Source organism: Salvia miltiorrhiza, chromosome 3 (assembly GCF_028751815.1).
Source record: "Salvia miltiorrhiza cultivar Shanhuang (shh) chromosome 3, IMPLAD_Smil_shh, whole genome shotgun sequence".
NCBI lineage: Eukaryota > Viridiplantae > Streptophyta > Magnoliopsida > Lamiales > Lamiaceae > Salvia > Salvia miltiorrhiza.
In genome coordinates, this window is record NC_080389.1 from 41,219,990 (window position 1) to 41,238,222 (window position 18,233).

Sequence of the window (18,233 nt, forward strand, 5' to 3'; positions counted from 1 at the left end):
ACCAAAGAATGCATACTTCAAGTGTGTGGGGAGAAGCTTCAACTCCAAGCCTTGGGCTTCCTCCTCTTTCCTTTCTCCCTTCAATTTTTCTTTCATGTTGATGCAAGGTTCAATCACTTGCATCAATTTGCATTCCTCCACTCTCATTCTTTCTTCCCCATCTTTGTGCTTGGGAGCTTTGTGGATTGAGAAGGTAACACTCTCATCATTCACTCTCAATGTGAGCTTGCCCTTTGCAACATCAATTAGGGCCCTCCCCGTCGCCAAGAATGGACGTCCAAGGATCAAAGGTACATCCTTGTCCTCAACCATATCCAACACCACAAAATCCACCGGAAAAATGAATTTGTCAACCCTCACCAAGACATCCTCCACTATCCCTTTTGGATATGAAATGGAACGGTCCGCCATTTGCAAAGCAATCGTGGTTGGCTTAATGGTTCCTATTTCAAGCTTGTTGAAGATGGAGAGAGGCATCAAATTTATGCTTGCTCCCAAATCACACAAGGCCTTTCCAAAACGACCATTTCCAACATCACATGGGATAGTAAAGCTCCCGGGATCCTTGATCTTGATGGGTAGCTTCTTTTGAAGAATGGCACAACATTCTTCGGTGAGGTTGACCGTCTCAAATTCTTCTAATTTCTTCTTCTTGGATAGAACTTCCTTGAGAAATTTTGCATACTTGGGCATTTGTTGCAAAGCTTCAACAAGGGGGATGTTGATGTGTACCTTCCGAAAGATCTCAAGGAATTTAGAGAACTCACTCTCCACATTTTTCTTTTGAAGTCTTTGAGGGAATGGAATTGGTGGGCAATAAGGTGGTGGTGCCTTGTACACATCTTTCTCCTTCTCCTTATCGCCTTGCATTTTTGAGGAAATGTTCTCATCATTGTTCTTGACTTCCGGAGGTATCTTGGATTCTTCAAGTATCTTCCCACTTCTTATAGTGATAGCCTTGCAATGTTCTTTTGGATTCACAACGGTGTTACTCGGAAATTGCCCCTTTTGATGTTGGTTGCTTAAGGATTCAGCAATTTGTCCCACTTTCATCTCAAGCATTTTCAATTGGGTTGCTTGAGCCTCTAACCTTTCGTCGGTTCTTGTCATGTGGGCTTGAGTGGCCGTCATGAATTTCATTAAGATCTCTTCAAGGTTGAGCTTCTTCTCTTCCTTGATCATGCCATCACTCACCGCAAATCCGGGCGGTGGTTGCAAGAAGTTATTGGGATTACCATAGGCAAGATTTGGGTGGCGATTTGTTTGAAATCCTTGATTGTATTGCCCTTGCCCTTGGCCTTGATAACCACCTTGATGTGAAGGCCGGAAATTCCCTTGGCCTCGGTTGTTGTTGTTGTTGATGTAGTTCACATCCTCGAAGCTAGTTTGTTCTTCAACCACGGGCTCTACCCTTGATATTGACATAGCATCAATCTTGTTATTCATGGCGGTCAATTGAGCTGTCAAAAGAGCTATCGGATCCGAGCTTGTTGTAGCCGCCACCTTCTTCAAAATAGTCCTCTCCCCCGGAAATTGGTAGCTATTGGCTGCCAAGTTCTCTATGATGTGGGTGGCCTCCTCGTGGCTCTTCTCCAACAATGCTCCATTGGCCGATGCATTCATGTCTCTTTGCATCTCACCACTACACCCGGTATAGAATGAGCAAATAATGGTGTTTTGATCCAAACCATGGTTGGGACACTTCCTTATCATCTCTTTGAATCTCTCCCAAGCTTCATAGAAGGTCTCTCCATCGAATTGATGAAATTGGACAATGTCCTTCTTCATCTTCATTGTCTTACTTGGAGGGAAGAACTTGATAAGGAACCTTTGAGCCATTTTCTCCCATGTAGTGATGGAACCAATCTCTAAAGATTGATACCATGTCTTGGCCATGCCCCTTAGTGAGAAGGGAAAGAGTCGGAGTCGAATGGCATCCTCCGGAACTCCATTTATCTTGATAGTATCGCATATCTCCAAGAAATTGCCGAGATGTCCATTCGGGTCATCTTGAGAAAGACCGGCGAATTGATTTTGTTGCACCATGTTGATGAGGGCCGGCTTGAGCTCAAAATTATTGGCATTGATTCTCGGGGCATGCACTCCCACTTGTTGGACCACGGGTTGGAACATATTGCTAATAGGTGGTGGTGGTGGTGCATTCCTTTGAGCCTCTTGCTCATTGATTTGCCCTTGCATGTCCTCCAATTGCCTTTGGAGTTGACGGATTAAATCGAAATTTTCCGCCATAGCTTCCTCCAACTCTCTATCTCTTCTTGTTCTTGCTTTGTTGTGTCGGCAAAAAGCTTCAACCTCAAGGTCTATAGGTATAAGAGGTGCACCTTTAGACCTTGTATTCATACACTACCTATCAACCAACAAGAACAAAGAGTCAAATCACAATCTTAAAATAGAAAACAAAAATTAAAGCAAGTAAAATGTCTAAAGTAGTTAAGCACAATGAAGCAAAATATCACAAGCAAAGAAACTAAACTAATCCCCGGCAACGGCGCCAAAAACTTGTTCGCTAATATTTTCACCACGCCGCAAGTATACGGTGTAGTTGCAATATAGGGAAGCAAGGTCGTATTCCACAAGGATTAGTAGTCAAATTCTAGTGATTACCTTAAGTCATTATGATAGAGCTATTTAGACTAAACAAGGAGGTGAGTGGTTTGATTAACTAACAAATTCAAAGACAAAATAAGAACAATCAAATAAAGTGGATTAATTAAGTGATGAAGGTGGTTTAGGGATTAGGCAACAATGGATTAGCAATGGACTTCAATTTAGCTCAATATTAGTCTTGATACTCCTATTTATCTAGAGTGATCTCCCAACTAGTTCTAGCCCCCTCCCGGACGACTAAAACGGTAGATTACGAGTCATAGCTGCCGTCCCCGGTCAACTTCTAACCTATAACTCCCAAAAGCACAATAAGATCGATAAACTCTCACCCAACTCTCAACCTCCCGGTTTATTGAGTCAATATGTTTCAAGCTCCTAATCTATTATGATTATCCTCTCCCGATTCAAATCACAAATGAGAAATGCATAGAAAGTGGCCAACAATCCATACAAGAAATAATACTAGGGCTTGCAAAGATAATGACAAGGAAGTAATCAAGACATATATTAAGCATAATAATCAATCCATTACATCATCCATGAGCCTAATCCCCAAACCAATGGGGGATTTTATCCAAACATGTTCACAAACAACAAACCAAAATCAAAGAAATACATAAATGAAAGAGAGAGTAAGAAGTGACAAATCCTATTAATGAGCTTTCTTCAATCTTCTCTCCTCTTCAATGCCTTCAATCTTGGTAAAAAGATGTGGTAATGGAGGCTAGGGTTTGGTGTGAATGAATTGGGGAAGATGGAAATGGGTGAGTATGAGGTTGGGGAAGATGAATAGTGTGAGGAAAAGGGGGAGAAAGGGGTTTAAGGGCTGAAAAACGCGACTCCGCTCTTTTCCCGCGGTCATGGCCCGCGCCCGTGGTGCTCAAACGTGGGAAAAACTCAGGGAACCCGCGGTCCCGCCCCGCGGCCGCGGGTGGTGACCGCGGTACACCCCTGGAATTGGGAACAGCTGACCCGCGGTCCCACCCCGCGGCCGCGGGTGGTGACCGCGGGGTACTGGGCGTTTTGCACAGTCCGCTCGTTTTGCTCCGTTCTCCCTCGTCCGGACTCGGATTTGGTCGCCGTTTGCGCTCACGGATTCCTCTCGAGACGTACTTCAATCTCATATCTTCAAAATGCTCCAATTAATCCTTTATTTTTCCTGAAATTACTCCAAAACTACACCAAGATATCAAATCTTCATAAAACTAAATATTCGGGCACAAACAAGCATTCACAAGCAAAACATGAAGGGAAATGACAACAAAACATGTGGAATTGAGGTATGAAAACCATGTTTGTCAAGCAACGCGTGAATGCTCAATGTTCCATGCTAGTCGAGCATGTATTGTGGTGTTGGTGGATCTGTGAATTGGTGGCGATGGTGGTGGTAGATCTGTGGATTGGTGGCGGTGGTTGATCGGGTTATGAATTGTGGCAATTGATGGTGGTGGTGGATGATTTGAGAAGGTGGCTGTCGCAGAAATGCTGTGGCGGTAGAAGCAATGGTCGTCGATGGCACAATGAGTTGTTCGCTTATTAAGTGTGCATATGTAACTGAGTATATAGGCAAGTAAAGTCATATCCACGGAGACTGATTTCTAATGATTACTTTTTGTTCGCTCAAAACTATATGGAAGTAACAAGTTTTTGATAATAAACCAATATACACTCAAATTAACCATCAAACAAATAATTCCCCATAAAATTGAAATCATATTGACCCTAAGAACATAGAAATATGTGTGTTCATTAATCCCCCAAACTTGAACTACTGTCCGTCCTCGGACAAGACAAAGATGATAAACAAAAGAACAAACACAAGAAGGGATATATGTAACAATTTTGGCTTCAATTTTTTTTCCCAAAAACATCAAACACACACATGCGAAAATCACAATCAAAATCTTGCACATTCAACAAACTTAAATAACAGCCTCTTCGAACTTGCAATCCTCACAAAAAATATATAGAATATAGATAAGCACACATATCTCAGGTGTTTGAAATTGGGACGTGTATACACTCAACTCAAGCAAGACATGAATCAACCATAGGCTTGTTAATCGTCTCACCTCTCCACCACTTAAATGTGTGCTCCTATAACAAAGATCAAAAAGTTCTTTCAACTTGGTTGTAATGTATGCTCTTTGAATAGGTACGATATATTTAGGCTAAGTGACTCAATTCTCATTATTCAATCAATCAACACAATCACTCACTTTATCACTCCAAAACAAACACTTTAATCCACCTCTCCAAAATCATATTTTCAACAACATTCTCCAATCAAATTTTACACAATATCAAGTCTTTCAACTCATACCCATTCATAATCAATAACACCTTTTCCACGAGCTTCACACTTTTCATATTTTTTTTTCTTTTTATTTACTTCGAAGCTCATAGGGTGTTTAGAATTTCCAACAAAATCAAGGTTTATATCACTTAACTCCAATGCAACTTCACGACACCTTTCTTCCCCAATTTGGCTAAATCAAATAAACATATATCAAAGCTCAAAAGGGCAAAGTAGGATCATATCAAGTATTTGGGCAAAATGGGATAAATAGGCCAGCAAAGATGACCTTAAATCACTTTTAAGTTACTAATGTGACCTCGAGGGAGAAACCAAGACAAGTTCTAGTGAAATACACGCAAGCTCAAATAAATCACTCAAGAACATGAAATAAGACTGTAAAATAATGACAGTCAAAGCTCAAATCCTCACAGCTTATTTCTTTTGATCACAAGTCTTTAAAGGTTGAATACTCTTATTCATCAAATTATGCTCAACTTCTCATGTAAAAATTACACATGCATATTCGTTCACAAATTTAAGCAGAACTCATCACTAGTCATGTCATCAATCTCCAATATCGTGCTCGTCATCATGAATCCCACAAGAAAAAATCTCATACACTAGTAGACAAGTGAGACTCAAACAAATCAACATAAAAAATAAGACAAAAAATAAAACAACGACAACAAAGCAAAAAAAAAGCTCAAAGATAAGTACGCCACACTTGCACATCCCCCCAAACTTAACTTGCTCGAACTCACAGAAAACACAAGGAAAGAAGATAAAAAAAACAAACGAAGAGAGGGAAAGAAGAAAGAAAACTTACAACATCGGGTTGCTTTCCAACATGCTCTATTTTTTTATGTCGTTAGGTTGATGATCCCAACAAGTGTAGATGGCGGAATGATATAGAGCAGATAGATAGAACAGATAATGGAAATTCCAAAACCTCTTAAACTAACCCACAGAATGATATAGGCAATGAAATCTCTATACCCCAACATGATGTTGACGCATCAACTCAGAGACGATGAATGACACTCGACGAGGGTTGGTTGACTCGTCGTTACGCTGATAGATGAATTCGTCTTGGAATTTCAAGAGAAATTCGAAAACTCTCAAGAGATAATAAAACTCACAGTTTTGATAAATAATAATGTTCAATTTTCGTCCACTACATAGCAACCATATATATAGGAAAAAACTAAACATAGTCTAATAAGAAAACAACTTAAAACCCCCTAATCAGCCAAACAAGGCCCTTACCTTAAAAATTTGAAAATAAAAAAAATAAACTAAACTATTGGGCTCTAAAATAACAAGGCTGAAAATAAAATAAATAAAGTCTTCCAACTTCGGCCCAAATGCACGTAAATCAAAATCAAACGTAAACGTGGGCAATCCAACGGGCCAACTCCGCCAACTCCAAATGGCTTCTTCTTCAACTCTTGCTTCCAAACTTCTTGCACTAACGACGAACCTTGGGCTTCATCATTCAGATAGAGTTCTCAGATTATGCACTTGTTTGGTGGGATTAGATGGTGACGAGTAGGAGGAGAAATGAAGAACCATCTATTCAGACTTGGCCTGAGATGAAGGCTGTGATGAGGAAGCGATTTGTGCCTAATCATTACTACCGAGAGCTTTTCAACAAGTTGCTGAATTTGAAGCAAGGTAGTAGGAGCGTGGATGAGTACTACAAGGAGATGGAGGTTGCCATGATTCGAGCCAATGTTGTGGAGGAACGAGAGGCGACTATGGCGCGATTCTTAGTTGGTTTGCATTGGGACATTCGTGATAAGGTGGAGTTGCAACACTATGTTGAGTTGGAGGATATGGTTCACATGGCCATAAAGATAGAGAATCAACTCAAGAGGAGGGGCAACAACAACAACAGCAACCAGAGGCAGAATCAGAACAATTGGAGGCAATCCCAACCAGTTTCTAATGGTTCATCGTCAGAAGGGAACCAATGGAAGAAAGAGATATCGCCGAGAGATGAAAAAAAGTCGTTCTTTAGGTCCCGACCCGAGGGTTCGAATTCAGCAAATCCGGCACTTTTCGATGGTCGGAATCGAGATAAGAAGTGCTTCAAGTGTCAGGAATTTGGGCATATTATGAGTGAGTGTCCGAATAGGAGACTTATGATCATGAGAGATGACGGCGAGGTTGTGACTGATGGGGAGAACACCGATCCGGATATGCCAGTTTTGAAAAGTGTCGACGATGAAGAGGAGGTTGAGGAGATTTTCGCACCTCCTGGACAGCTGTTGGTAGCTAGGAGAGCCTTGAGTGTTCAAACTCAATCCGATGAGAGCGAGCAGCGGGAAAATCTCTTTCACACGAGATGTCTTGTTCAAGACAAGGTGTGCAGCATGATTATTGATGGAGGGAGTTGCGCGAATGTGGCTAGTAGAGCCATGGTTGAGAGATTGAGGCTGACCGAGGTGAAGCATCCCAAGCTGTACCGTTTGCAGTGGCTGAATGAGACCAGCGTCATCAAAGTTACGAGGCAAGTCAAGGTTCCTTTTAGCCTTGAGAAGTATGATGATGAGGTGTTGTGTGATGTGATTCCCATGCAAGCGAGTCACATCTTCTTGGGGCGACCGTGGCAGTTTGATCGACGCGTGACTTATGATGGCTTCACCAACAAATATTCCTTTGAGTATAAGCAGAATAAGGTATCGCTTGTTCCTCTTATTCCTAAACAAGTTTATGAGGATCAAGTGCAATTGCAAAATGAGGCGGATAAGGTAAAGTCCAAAGAACAACCCGTAGTTAAAAAGAAGAATGGGTTGATGCACAAATCCTTTCTTGCAAGAGCTAGTGATTGGAAGTGCGCCGTAAAGGAGGAGAGGCCATTTGGCGAGTTGCTGGCCAAGGGGCACGTGAGGAAGAGTTTGAGTCCTAGTTAGTTCGTCAAATTGGTATTTGAACCTGGTGCTTGGTTATGGTTGCATAAGCGCAAGCAAAGGTTTCCTTTTGATGTAGGTGACGACTAGGATTTGATGACAAATCCTTTTCAAGAGAAGGGGAATGATGCAGCCCAAGGTTCGTCGTTAGTGTAAGAAGTTTGGAAGCAAGAGTTGAAGAAGAAGCCATTTGGAGTTGGTGGAATTGGCCCGTTGGATCGTCCACGTTTACGTTTGATTTTGATTTACGTGCATTTGGGCCGAAGTTGGAAGACTTTATTTATTTTATTTTCAGCCTTGTTATTTTAGAGCCCAATAGTTAGTTTATTTTTGTTTTTTTCGAATTTTTAAGGTAAGGGCATTGTTTGGCTGATTAGGGTTTGTTTTAAGTTGTTTCCTTATTAAACTAGGTATAATTTTTGTCTATATATATGGTTGCTATGCAGTGGACGAAAATTGAACATTATTATTTATCAAAACTGTGAGTTTTATTCTCTCTTGCGAGTTTTTGAATTCCTCTTGAAATTCCAAGACGAATTCATCTATCGGCGTAACGGCGAGTCAACCAACCTTCGTCGGGTGTCATTCATCGTCTTCGAGTTGCTGCGTCAACATCACGTTAGGGTATAGGGATTCCATTGCCTATCATTATGTGGGTTAGATTAAGAGGTTTTGGGATTTTCATTATTTGTTCTATCTATCATTCATTCTATCATTATGTGGGTTAGATTAAGAGGTTTTGGGATTTTCATTATCTGTTCTATCTATCATTCATTCTTCAGTCTTCCACTAGTGTGTTCGTTTGAACGGTCTGGCAAGGATCGTATCAGCGAAGAAAGACGAAGGCAAGAAAAAGACGAAATCGTCCGACGAGCAAACTCGAGCTCTCGAGTCCATGGAGAACATGGTCAAGGTTATGGGCATCTTCTCCCAAGCCCAACGCGACCTCGCGGATGACATCATCTTGGGTAGGGAAACCTCTGGCATGAAACCCAACAAGTTGGTGTTTCACTTGTAGGTGGAAGATATCAAGAAACGTAATGATTTCCCATAGATTGTAGGTTTTTTTTAATATTTTTTTAATTTGAAGTAATTTAAGACTTTATTTTTATTGTAATGCAATTTTTATTTGCAATCAATGTAGGATTAATTTTTAATTTCAATGAAATTTAAGTTGTAAAATTTAAAGTTAAATTTAATTAAAAATAATATTAAAATTAAATATAAAATAAAAATCAAAATTTAAGAGTTGAGGTGTTTATTACCTCATAATATAGGATGAACTTTTAAATAGTGAGATCACATTTAAAAACCCACCAAATAGCTTCGACCTTGGCCCAATTGGGCCCAACATTCGAAAAATTCCCGTTTTAGTAAATTATCTCCGAAGAGCAGTGGCAGTCCAGCTACGTCCAATATAGTCCACTATCGCCAGGAAGCTCCAACAAGAACTCGACACGTGTCCAAGACCCCACGCGCTCACGCAAAATAGAAAAAGAAGGAAAAACGTAAGAAAATTTATCGTATTTATGCTCGTCTTTGAATGGCGAACAAGGCTAGCACGAAACAGAGCGGGAACGCGTGACGTACCCCAGCAGTAGCTCAGAGTGGAAGATTTCCTTTACTTAGCTCTTCTTTCTCTCTTTCTAGGGTTTTTATCTCTCTAAAACTCTTACCTCCTGCATAAATAACTAACGCTTGCCTTCATTTTCACGCCGAGTATCGTTCGCACGGAGATCTGAGCCGTTTCGTTCCATTACAGGCGCCTTTCTCCTTCCTGTGCTCTGTTTCGCCTCTGTTCGCCGTTTCAGGTAAAAATGCCTTTCGTCATTTGCAGATCCGTTTGTTTTTTTACAGTGCTTTTGGATTATTCTTACTACTTTTGGTTTTTTATGCGACGCCCGAGCTGATTATAATGCTTTGAGCGTGTTTACTTAATTTTGATTCATGTATGTTGTAGATCGTTCGGTATAGAGCGTTGATTGCTTGAGTCCTCTTGTTTTTTGTGCGGTGTGGACAATTTTTGTTTTGTTTTATAAATTTTTGTGTGAATATGTATGTCTACAATGCTCACGGTTCTCGCCGTTGCTTTTCTGCCCGTGGTGCGTAAGATGGAACAGCACTTTCTCTTTGTAAATCGCTCAATTGATGGAGTTTTTACGCTTTATGATCCCCCAACTATAATCCTAAAAACGCCGGAAATTTAACGGTGGGGAAAGATCGTATGCTTTCAGAAGCGTTAAGGAGAGCCGCCATTCTTTTGCGTGTAATCGCCCTGTTTTGCCTTGTTAATAAACTTATATTGTGGTTATGCTATATTGCTTTTTGATTTGTCATCGTCTCAGGTTTACGAGTTTGTGAATGGTCTTGCTGCATGTGTTAAGGCAAGAGTAGTATTTTGTTATGTTTTAGCTTTTTGTGTGATATATTGATAGTATTGCTAAGATATCAACATAATGTGTCGATCTTGGTAAGGTTGTCTATATGTCACGAACATTTAACCATTCACTCCATCTTCTATATCAGCATGAAGCTAGTTTACGTTTCTGACCTGTTCTGTTGAGGACTTTATACCTCGTAAGCTATATACAGTTAGCTATTGGGTGAATTGAAAAGGTTTAACGTCAACCATGTTGATCTGGTCGAAACATTATCAAGGGATCAGCAACACTAATGTCAGATATATTTTCATTTATAAAATCCTGGATCCATGAAATCTTTTGATTCTCAGTGTACATAATATTATTATTTTCTTGACCTAACAATTTTATATGTTAACCATCATTTTTATCCCAGTTTAGCTAAATCTTCTTCATAGCTTCATTTGTAATGGGAATTATGTGAGATAAGCTTATATCTGCTGATATCCTGAATGCGTCTGCCTGCAGTTATGGCACCACCTACAGAGCAGTCAGAAAAAATCCCTGTTTTCCAGAAGCTGCCTCTTAATGAAAGGATACTCTCTTCCATGACTAGGAAAACTGTCGCTGCTCATCCTTGGCATGATCTTGAGATAGGCATGTGTCTTTACTTATATTATATCAAATGACACAAAAGGCATGTAATGTTGTTGTGCACTTGTCAATGCAGGACCTGGAGCTCCAACGATCTTCAACTGTGTATGTATATATACAGCTTTTTTGACTTTCATATTCTAGTAACAATCTTGAAGTACCTTTCATATTAGATTGACTGATTGAGTACTAAAGTGAAATTTCGTTCATTCTCTTTGTCAACAAAGTAACAACATTTTGTATCATATGATTCATCCTAGAAGCTTACATCTGTAATGACATGACTTAAAGTGTTGTTAGCTTTCAAGCATGGTAGCCTGACTCAAAGAAGTCTTTTTAGTTATGCCTATCCATTTTGTGTTTCCAACTTTCCATGTTTGATATACCAATTGTTCAGGTAAAATCTGATGCATAAACTTAGCTTGAAAATTGCAAAGTTATCCTTCATTTTTGTGGCTGCTTCAAAATCCAGACACTACTTTCCCTCAGCCCTTTTCCCCTTCTGCCACTTGTGTACTTTAATTTTCCACGGTTCCACCCATCTAGATTAATTTTGTTTGTGGTACCTAACTCCCATAACATCTACTTCTGGCTTTTCTGCCAAAACTATCACTCCCAGATTTACATGTTTGTGTTGTTCCGTTGAATGACTGCATGTCGAATGATCTGTTTGCATTCAACATGTATAATAGCATCTTCTGAAGTTCATCCTGCTCATGCGTGTTGTGTTATTCCTTTTAGTATTATATATTTGTTTTAAATTGCAACTGGAATTACATTAATTGGGATTCACCTGATTAAAATTGCCCAGTTTTTATAGCTAAAATGTCTGGTTATCCTCTTCGCTCATGATTATAGAAAATACTTTTGCTGTATTCTGAAGCTTCTAACTCCAACTATCTTAATTTCTGCAGGTGGTCGAAATAAGTAAGGGAAGTAAGGTGAAATATGAACTTGACAAGAAAACTGGTCTAATCAAGGTAAATTGCAGGGTGATGTGCAGAACAATTGAAATTGGTACCAAATTATTTATTATAATTTCACATGCAGGTTGATCGAGTTCTTTACTCATCTGTTGTGTACCCTCATAATTATGGCTTCATACCCCGCACTCTCTGTGAAGACAGTGACCCAATGGATGTGTTGGTCATTATGCAGGTAAAATGCTGGTCTCAAATTTTTACCAAATATTTCTTATAAAACTAAACTCTAAAGTTTTAGTGCTGCAATTGGTATAGCTAAATTGTGCCATAGATTTACAATATACGTGTTTTGGTATATTTAATTAAGCTACGTGTTATTCAGGAAATTACACTTAGAGAACTTCTATGAAGTTTGTTAGTTATGAGACTGTCCATACATGCATTTTTTCTTTTTGCTGAAATTCGAGGCTTTGAGGATGCATCATAAAATATATTCAGGGATTTCTGCGAAATTCATTCATTTTTAATCGCTGTCTTGGTGTTCTGCCAAGTTCATAATTATATGTGAGGCAAATGTTGATAAATCATAGTTGTGAACTCATCTTTAAGAGTTCTCTAGGCTTTGATGACTAGTATAATACTATTTCCATCAACATTTTCAGGAGCCAGTTCTTCCAGGGTGCTTTCTCAGGGCTAAAGCTATTGGCCTCATGCCTATGATTGATCAGGTACCCTTTATTAAGTTCACATCACTTTCATCTTAAATGGAGAAGAGAATAGCTGAGTTATCTTTGGGAGCAGGGAGAGAAAGATGACAAGATAATTGCTGTCTGTGCTGACGATCCTGAATACCGTGATTATACGGATATTAAAGAGCTTCCACCCCATCGTTTGGCTGAAATCCGCCGTTTTTTTGAAGACTGTATCCTTTGTTGAAGAATTTAATAAAAGTCGACTCTTTACCTTTTCTTGCTCGACCACAATGGCCCATTTTCACCCTTTCAGAATTTTTAACTAATGACCATGTATTTCACCTTAATTAACTAACAACCAGACAAGAAAAATGAGAATAAGGATGTTGCTGTTGATGAATTTCTGCCAGCCACTAACGCTTATGAAGCTATACAGCTCTCCATGTAAGTTACCCCTTCTTTTTATGAACAGCATTTTCATTAGTAAATAAGAGCAGCTATATCATAACTTTTGCAAAATGAACTTGTGCTGGTGTTTCATTACTTAGTTTGAGTGTAGAATAAAATATTAGTGATATCAATGATAATTGAACAATTGACATTTTGATATGAGACATCCCTGTGACTTATTTTCCTTGTATACGTGTTCTTCTCTTTGTCGTTGTTGAGGCTTGAACATATGTTTGCTTTATTCTTGTGCAGGGACTTGTATGCAGACTATATCGTTGAGAGTCTCAGGCGCTAATTTGCCCATCGAGATATTTTCTGCATGCTGTTTTGACCTATGCGTAATATTCCATATATAGTAGTATAATACTTTGATGAAGACGAAAATATCCTAATAGACCGACGGAAAAGGCCTGTTGAAGTCAAAGGTGAAAACCATAGTATGTAAAAATTAACTGGCTGCTACTGCAATCCTTCTATAACAGTTGTCACAGTATTTTATCTGTGCATTTTGATAATTTGTTTCTGCCTCGTCCTTTTTACTATTTCGTTATGTCGTATTTATCCACCTCAGATTACGTGTGTTTAAGATTTTCAATTACCTTTAGCTGTAAATGGTCATTACTTTGTCAAAGCATCGATTGGTTTGTGCATGCATGCAGTATCGGAAACGTCCCCCACAAAACGACTTCATCTTTCCTTCTTTGCACTCGAGTCTATGTATTCATAAAATCAATCAAACTTCAGTTTTTGGGCAAAATTAAAATGACTCGTTATTTGACTTCAGTTATTAGATACCATATTTATATTTGTCGGTATGTTAAAGAAATATACCCTCATTTACTTTATATATCTCTTACTTACTATAACTATATTTTTTGTCCTTGTACTTTGAAATTTTTAAAGCTTTTCCCACCGACAACGAGTAAATACGCCAATCATCTTGAACAACTAATGATGTTTCCATTGAATTCTAACAAGTAACAACCGAACGAGATAGTAGAGAGATTGTTAATCCAGTTATGAACAGCCTCCTTCCCTACATAATCAACAACAATTGAAATTACATACAAAGAACCTAAACAATGCCATTCTACACCTTCTTGGGAGATTTGGTCCCCTTGGATGGAGATTTTGGTGACTTCTCGGCCGCCTTCTCTGACTTCTTAGGTAGAAGCACTGGGTTGATGTTGGGTAGAACTCCACCGTGAGCAATGGTGACTCCCGCAAGAAGCTTTCCAAGCTCCTCATCATTCCTCACAGCAAGCAGCACATGCCGCGGAATTATCCTATTTTTCTTGTTGTCTCTAGCAGCATTGCCTGCCAACTCCAACACCTGCCCACAATTCAAGAAATTTACACAACCCACAGATTCACTTAAGCCATCAATGCCACACACCCCCGCTTTTATTCATACAATCAAAAATCAATTTTAAGAATGCATTTTCACTCTCAATTTACTGACTCTTTTTTGTCGTTGATGTCTGGAAATCAACCCTCATAGCAGTCTTATCTAAAAATGCCATAATTCAAACCACCTGAGTTGCAAATCCAATAATACTGCCGTAGTTAGCCCTAACCAGCTCAATCAACGCTCAAAACTAAAAAAAACACCCGATTCACTACGCCAATTTCTCACAGAAAAGCAAAGCTAGGTTCAAGTAAACTGCACGATCAGATTCAGAAATCCAGCAACAACGTAACCCGGAATTGAAAATGCAGGAAAATAGAAGCAATACCTCAGCTGCGAGATACTCAAGCACGGCAGCCAAGTAAACAGGCGCGCCTGTTCCGACCCGCTGGGAATAACGGCCCTTCTTCAAATACCGGCCGATTCTACCGACTGGAAACTGCAAGCCAGCCTTGACAGACCGGGAAACCGGCTTCTTCTTCGGGCCGCCGCCCTTCCTTCCGCCAGCTCCCTTCTTCAGTTTCCCACCGGTTTCCATTTCTTAATTTCGCTGCAAACGGGAATTGATTGATGGAGAGATTTTTGCAGATAGAGTGAAAGAGTGAGCGTGAAGAGTTGTTGCTGTTGGTTAAATAAGTGGGGTTCACGTTGAGATGGAGAAAGGAGAATTTGGAGCGTCGGATTGGTTCTTATCGACGGTTCTGAGATGAGGTGTTGAGATCCGTGAGGTTGGGATCAGACCAATCAGAAGAGGACAATTGTAAGAGCCTAGGATTGTGGGAGGGATTTTTTTTTTTTGTGATAGTTGGGAAGAGGGAATAATATTAGAACATAGGTAATAAAATAAAGGAGAATATGCACTCATATAGCCATATTGAGTAATGTAATGAAACTCAATTTTTGATCACCCATATGAAAAATACAAATTATGGAAATTTTTTACAATTTCGGTCAAAAATACTCTTGCATGCGCTGAGGGGCGGATCCAGGATTTAATAATGGGGTGGGCTGAAAAATAAATATTTCGACACATTAAATTTTATACTACCAAAATATTTCGATGTTCACATAAGTTGTGCCCTGCAAGATTTCAATACATAAAATTCATCAATAACCGAGTCTATATTTATATGTTTAACAAAATCTCTCTCAATATAAAGCATTAATGAATCTTCAAGTAAATCATCTCCCATCTTGTTACGAAGTGTCCTCTTCACATGCTTCATTGCGGAAATTGCTCGTTCGGTTGTAGCAGTAGAAACATGCAATGACAAAATGAGATGAATCAGTCTAGTTAACATAACATAGACCTTCAATTTTTCGCTCTTAGCAAGTAGTTGACTCAACTCGACAAGTGTGAAAACTTGAAACTCTTGCATCACTATCACATCGTGCTTACAATGTCTCAACTCATACTCTAACGAAACAATATCTTGATCAGTGAAATCTTAAGGATAGAATTTCCTCGCAAGCTTGCAAATATCAACACCATTGAATGATTCGAAATAATTTTTAGGATTTAAGGCCACGCTGAGAGAAAGCAATTCAACTGACACATTATTAAACCTTGTATTCAACTCCATCAAGATGTAATCTATTGCTCCATTGAAACATCAAAATGATAATGATGTTCAATTGTAGTTTGCCCACGAGAACGACCAGCCTTATATGGAGAATCCAAATCGACGACATCAATATCATTCTTCAAGCAAAAGACCTTAACTTCTTCGAAAAAATCTTCCCAACCACTTTCTCTCAATTCTTGAATAATAGTTTTAGTAGTAGAGACTAAAGCAATAGCAGCCAAAATATCTTGAACTTTTCTTTGAAGAATCTGACAAAGAGAATTAGTAACTCACATAATCCTATGCATTAGGTGTAGTGTGAGCACAAATTCAAAGCTTATCATATTTTTGTAAACTCCTTGAACTTCGGTCTTAGATCTTCCATTTTGAGAATGTTCAATGAGATATTCAAACACTTTACAAGTTGCAGGATACAAACCTATCAAACTCCTCATGGAGTTGTAGTGTGAACTCCAACGAGTAGCTCCAGCTCGTTGCAAATTACCAATTTGATTGGCACCACTTCCAGAAACAAGCTCTTCTACAACCAATAAACTCTTAATATCATTTCTTTGAGCAGCGTGTAGTTGAGAGACACGCCTTGGTGAAGAAGTTATAATGTTAACAACATTATCTAAGTAAAAAATGAATCCCAAACAACACCAATATCTTTAGTTGTAAAAATTATTGCCAATTGTAGACGATGCGCAAAGTAATAGATATAATAGGCATATGGATAATCTATAAGAAATAACGTCTGAAGTCCATTCCATGAACCACACATATTACTAGCACCATCATATCCCTGACCTCTGATTTTCTCAACCTGTAGATCATGATGAGAAATAACACGTCATATCTCTTTTTTCAAATTTAATGAAGTGGTGTCACTAAAACCTTTAATTGCAAAAAAAACGTTCAGTTAAAATTCCATGATCATTCACAAATCTCAAGACAATGGCCATTTGCTCTTGCTTTGAGATATCTTGTGCTTCATCAATAAGAATACAAAAATATTTATTTCCAACTTCTTCACGAATCATTTGACGTACTCTGTTGGCCATAATATTCAAAAGCTTTTTTTTTTGAATTTTTGGAGCAATATATTGGGTATTTTTCGGAGCATTATCAAGAAGAATTTTATTTACTTCCTTATTCATATTTGCAAAAGCCTTCACCAATTCAATAAAATTCTCACGATTCGATGAAGATGAAGACTCATCATGACCTTGAAGCGCAAGCCATCAGAGACTTGTGATCGAGGTCTTCAAGCACAGTCAATTCCTCTCCTTCTCAATAATGGTTTGAGAATGCATCACTTTGTCTATATGTCTAACTGGTCTCATCAAATCTTTTGCACGTCTTAAGCACATAGTATTTGGTGATGTAGTTGCAGAACCCACATGAGTAAGAAATGCATATTTATTTCCTTGATTTATTTTTTTTCCAATTGCCAAATTCTTCCTTGACTAATGCAGAAGAGCCATGCATATTAACTTTACTGATGAAAAGAAAGCAATAGAAATAATATGCCTTATTTGTAGAAAGCGAATACTCCGGCCAATGAAACTTAGCAAACCATCTTTTCTGAAAACTACAATTTTGAGTACCAAACTTTGTAACAGGATACACTTCCATTTTCGGTTGATAAGGCCCAACTTTTAGATATGCACGTCTTATATCATCCCGTGCATTAACAAAATTTTCACACAATTGTTTCCTTTTACCCGATTCGCGCTCAATACATGTAACTGGATTTTGCTCCATAGGAGTTGAAGGAGATTGATTAGTTTGATTTCCAACGGCCATGGTTGAACTTGAAGGTTCCAAGCTATCTCCATTGTCTTGAGTATCTTGAAGATCACGTTTCTTAAAGAAAGATGATATAAGTCATTTTCCTTTATTTGCAATATATTGATGCTCCATTTAAATTATTGAAGAACTACAAGATATCCAAAAATTAAGAATTTCATTATATTTATTTTTATATATTGAAACTACAAGTTGCAATTTACAGGAGAGTTTCAAATAAAAGATAAGAAATTCTTCTACCTCTATTTCAAGTTTCAATTTTTTTCATCAAATTAAATTCAACAAAAATAAACTCAATTTTAATATTAATTCTATTTTAGGGTTCTTGAATTTACATACCTTGAATATATGAGATGAGAATGAGGGAATAAGTTAAAAATCAATTCTCCACACAAATTATTACTTTGCTCAAGAGAGGGACGCTAGCTATGTTTTATGTTTTTCTGAATTTTGTTTACTGTGCATTTGCTCTTTGACCATCTGTTTGAATGTTTTTATGTTTTCTCTAGAGAGTTGGGTTGGGCTATGTC

The 18,233-nt window shown here is 38.6% G+C and overlaps 2 protein-coding genes and 1 non-coding gene across 4 annotated transcripts; 2 read left to right on the top strand and 1 right to left on the bottom strand.

Annotated features, from left to right (window-relative positions):
• Positions 1-1,684: 1,684 nt before the first annotated feature.
• On the top strand, positions 1,685-1,791 carry LOC131019208 (small nucleolar RNA R71). Its single transcript, XR_009100130.1, has one exon. It is a non-coding gene; the product is annotated as a small nucleolar RNA R71 (small nucleolar RNA).
• A 7,567-nt stretch (positions 1,792-9,358) lies between these two features.
• LOC131016750 (soluble inorganic pyrophosphatase 4-like) lies at positions 9,359-13,441 on the top strand. 2 transcript variants are annotated; one of them, XM_057945470.1, is made up of 10 exons: positions 9,359-9,490; positions 9,602-9,650; positions 10,728-10,856; positions 10,930-10,958; positions 11,768-11,833; positions 11,904-12,011; positions 12,439-12,504; positions 12,578-12,698; positions 12,831-12,912; positions 13,171-13,441. In XM_057945470.1, exons 3-10 carry the CDS (start codon positions 10,730-10,732, stop codon positions 13,211-13,213), a joined length of 642 nt encoding a protein of 213 aa, XP_057801453.1. In that variant the 5' UTR covers positions 9,359-9,490; positions 9,602-9,650; positions 10,728-10,729; the 3' UTR covers positions 13,214-13,441. The 2 variants fall into 2 exon arrangements, with proteins under 2 accessions (XP_057801453.1, XP_057801452.1); XM_057945469.1 differs by having other exon boundaries at positions 9,365-9,650.
• Positions 13,442-13,858: 417 nt separating this feature from the next.
• On the bottom strand, positions 13,859-15,052 carry LOC131016751 (histone H2A). Its single transcript, XM_057945471.1, has 2 exons — positions 14,655-15,052; positions 13,859-14,251 (listed from the first exon to the last, which is right to left on the bottom strand). The coding sequence occupies exons 1-2, from the start codon at positions 14,862-14,864 to the stop codon at positions 14,009-14,011; spliced, it is 453 nt and encodes a 150-aa protein (XP_057801454.1). The 5' UTR covers positions 14,865-15,052; the 3' UTR covers positions 13,859-14,008.
• Positions 15,053-18,233: the final 3,181 nt, after the last annotated feature.

Coding starts and splice junctions, on each gene's coding strand:
- LOC131016750 (XM_057945470.1), top strand. CDS start 10,730: ATGGCACCACCTACAGAGCAGTCAGAAAAAATCCCTGTTTTCCAGAAG. Junction 10,959..11,767: donor CTCCAACGATCTTCAACTGT/GTATGTATATAT, acceptor TAATTTCTGCAG/GTGGTCGAAATAAGTAAGGG. Junction 12,505..12,577: donor TCATGCCTATGATTGATCAG/GTACCCTTTATT, acceptor CTTTGGGAGCAG/GGAGAGAAAGATGACAAGAT.
- LOC131016751 (XM_057945471.1), bottom strand. CDS start 14,864: ATGGAAACCGGTGGGAAACTGAAGAAGGGAGCTGGCGGAAGGAAGGGC. Junction 14,252..14,654: donor TTGAGTATCTCGCAGCTGAG/GTATTGCTTCTA, acceptor AATTGTGGGCAG/GTGTTGGAGTTGGCAGGCAA.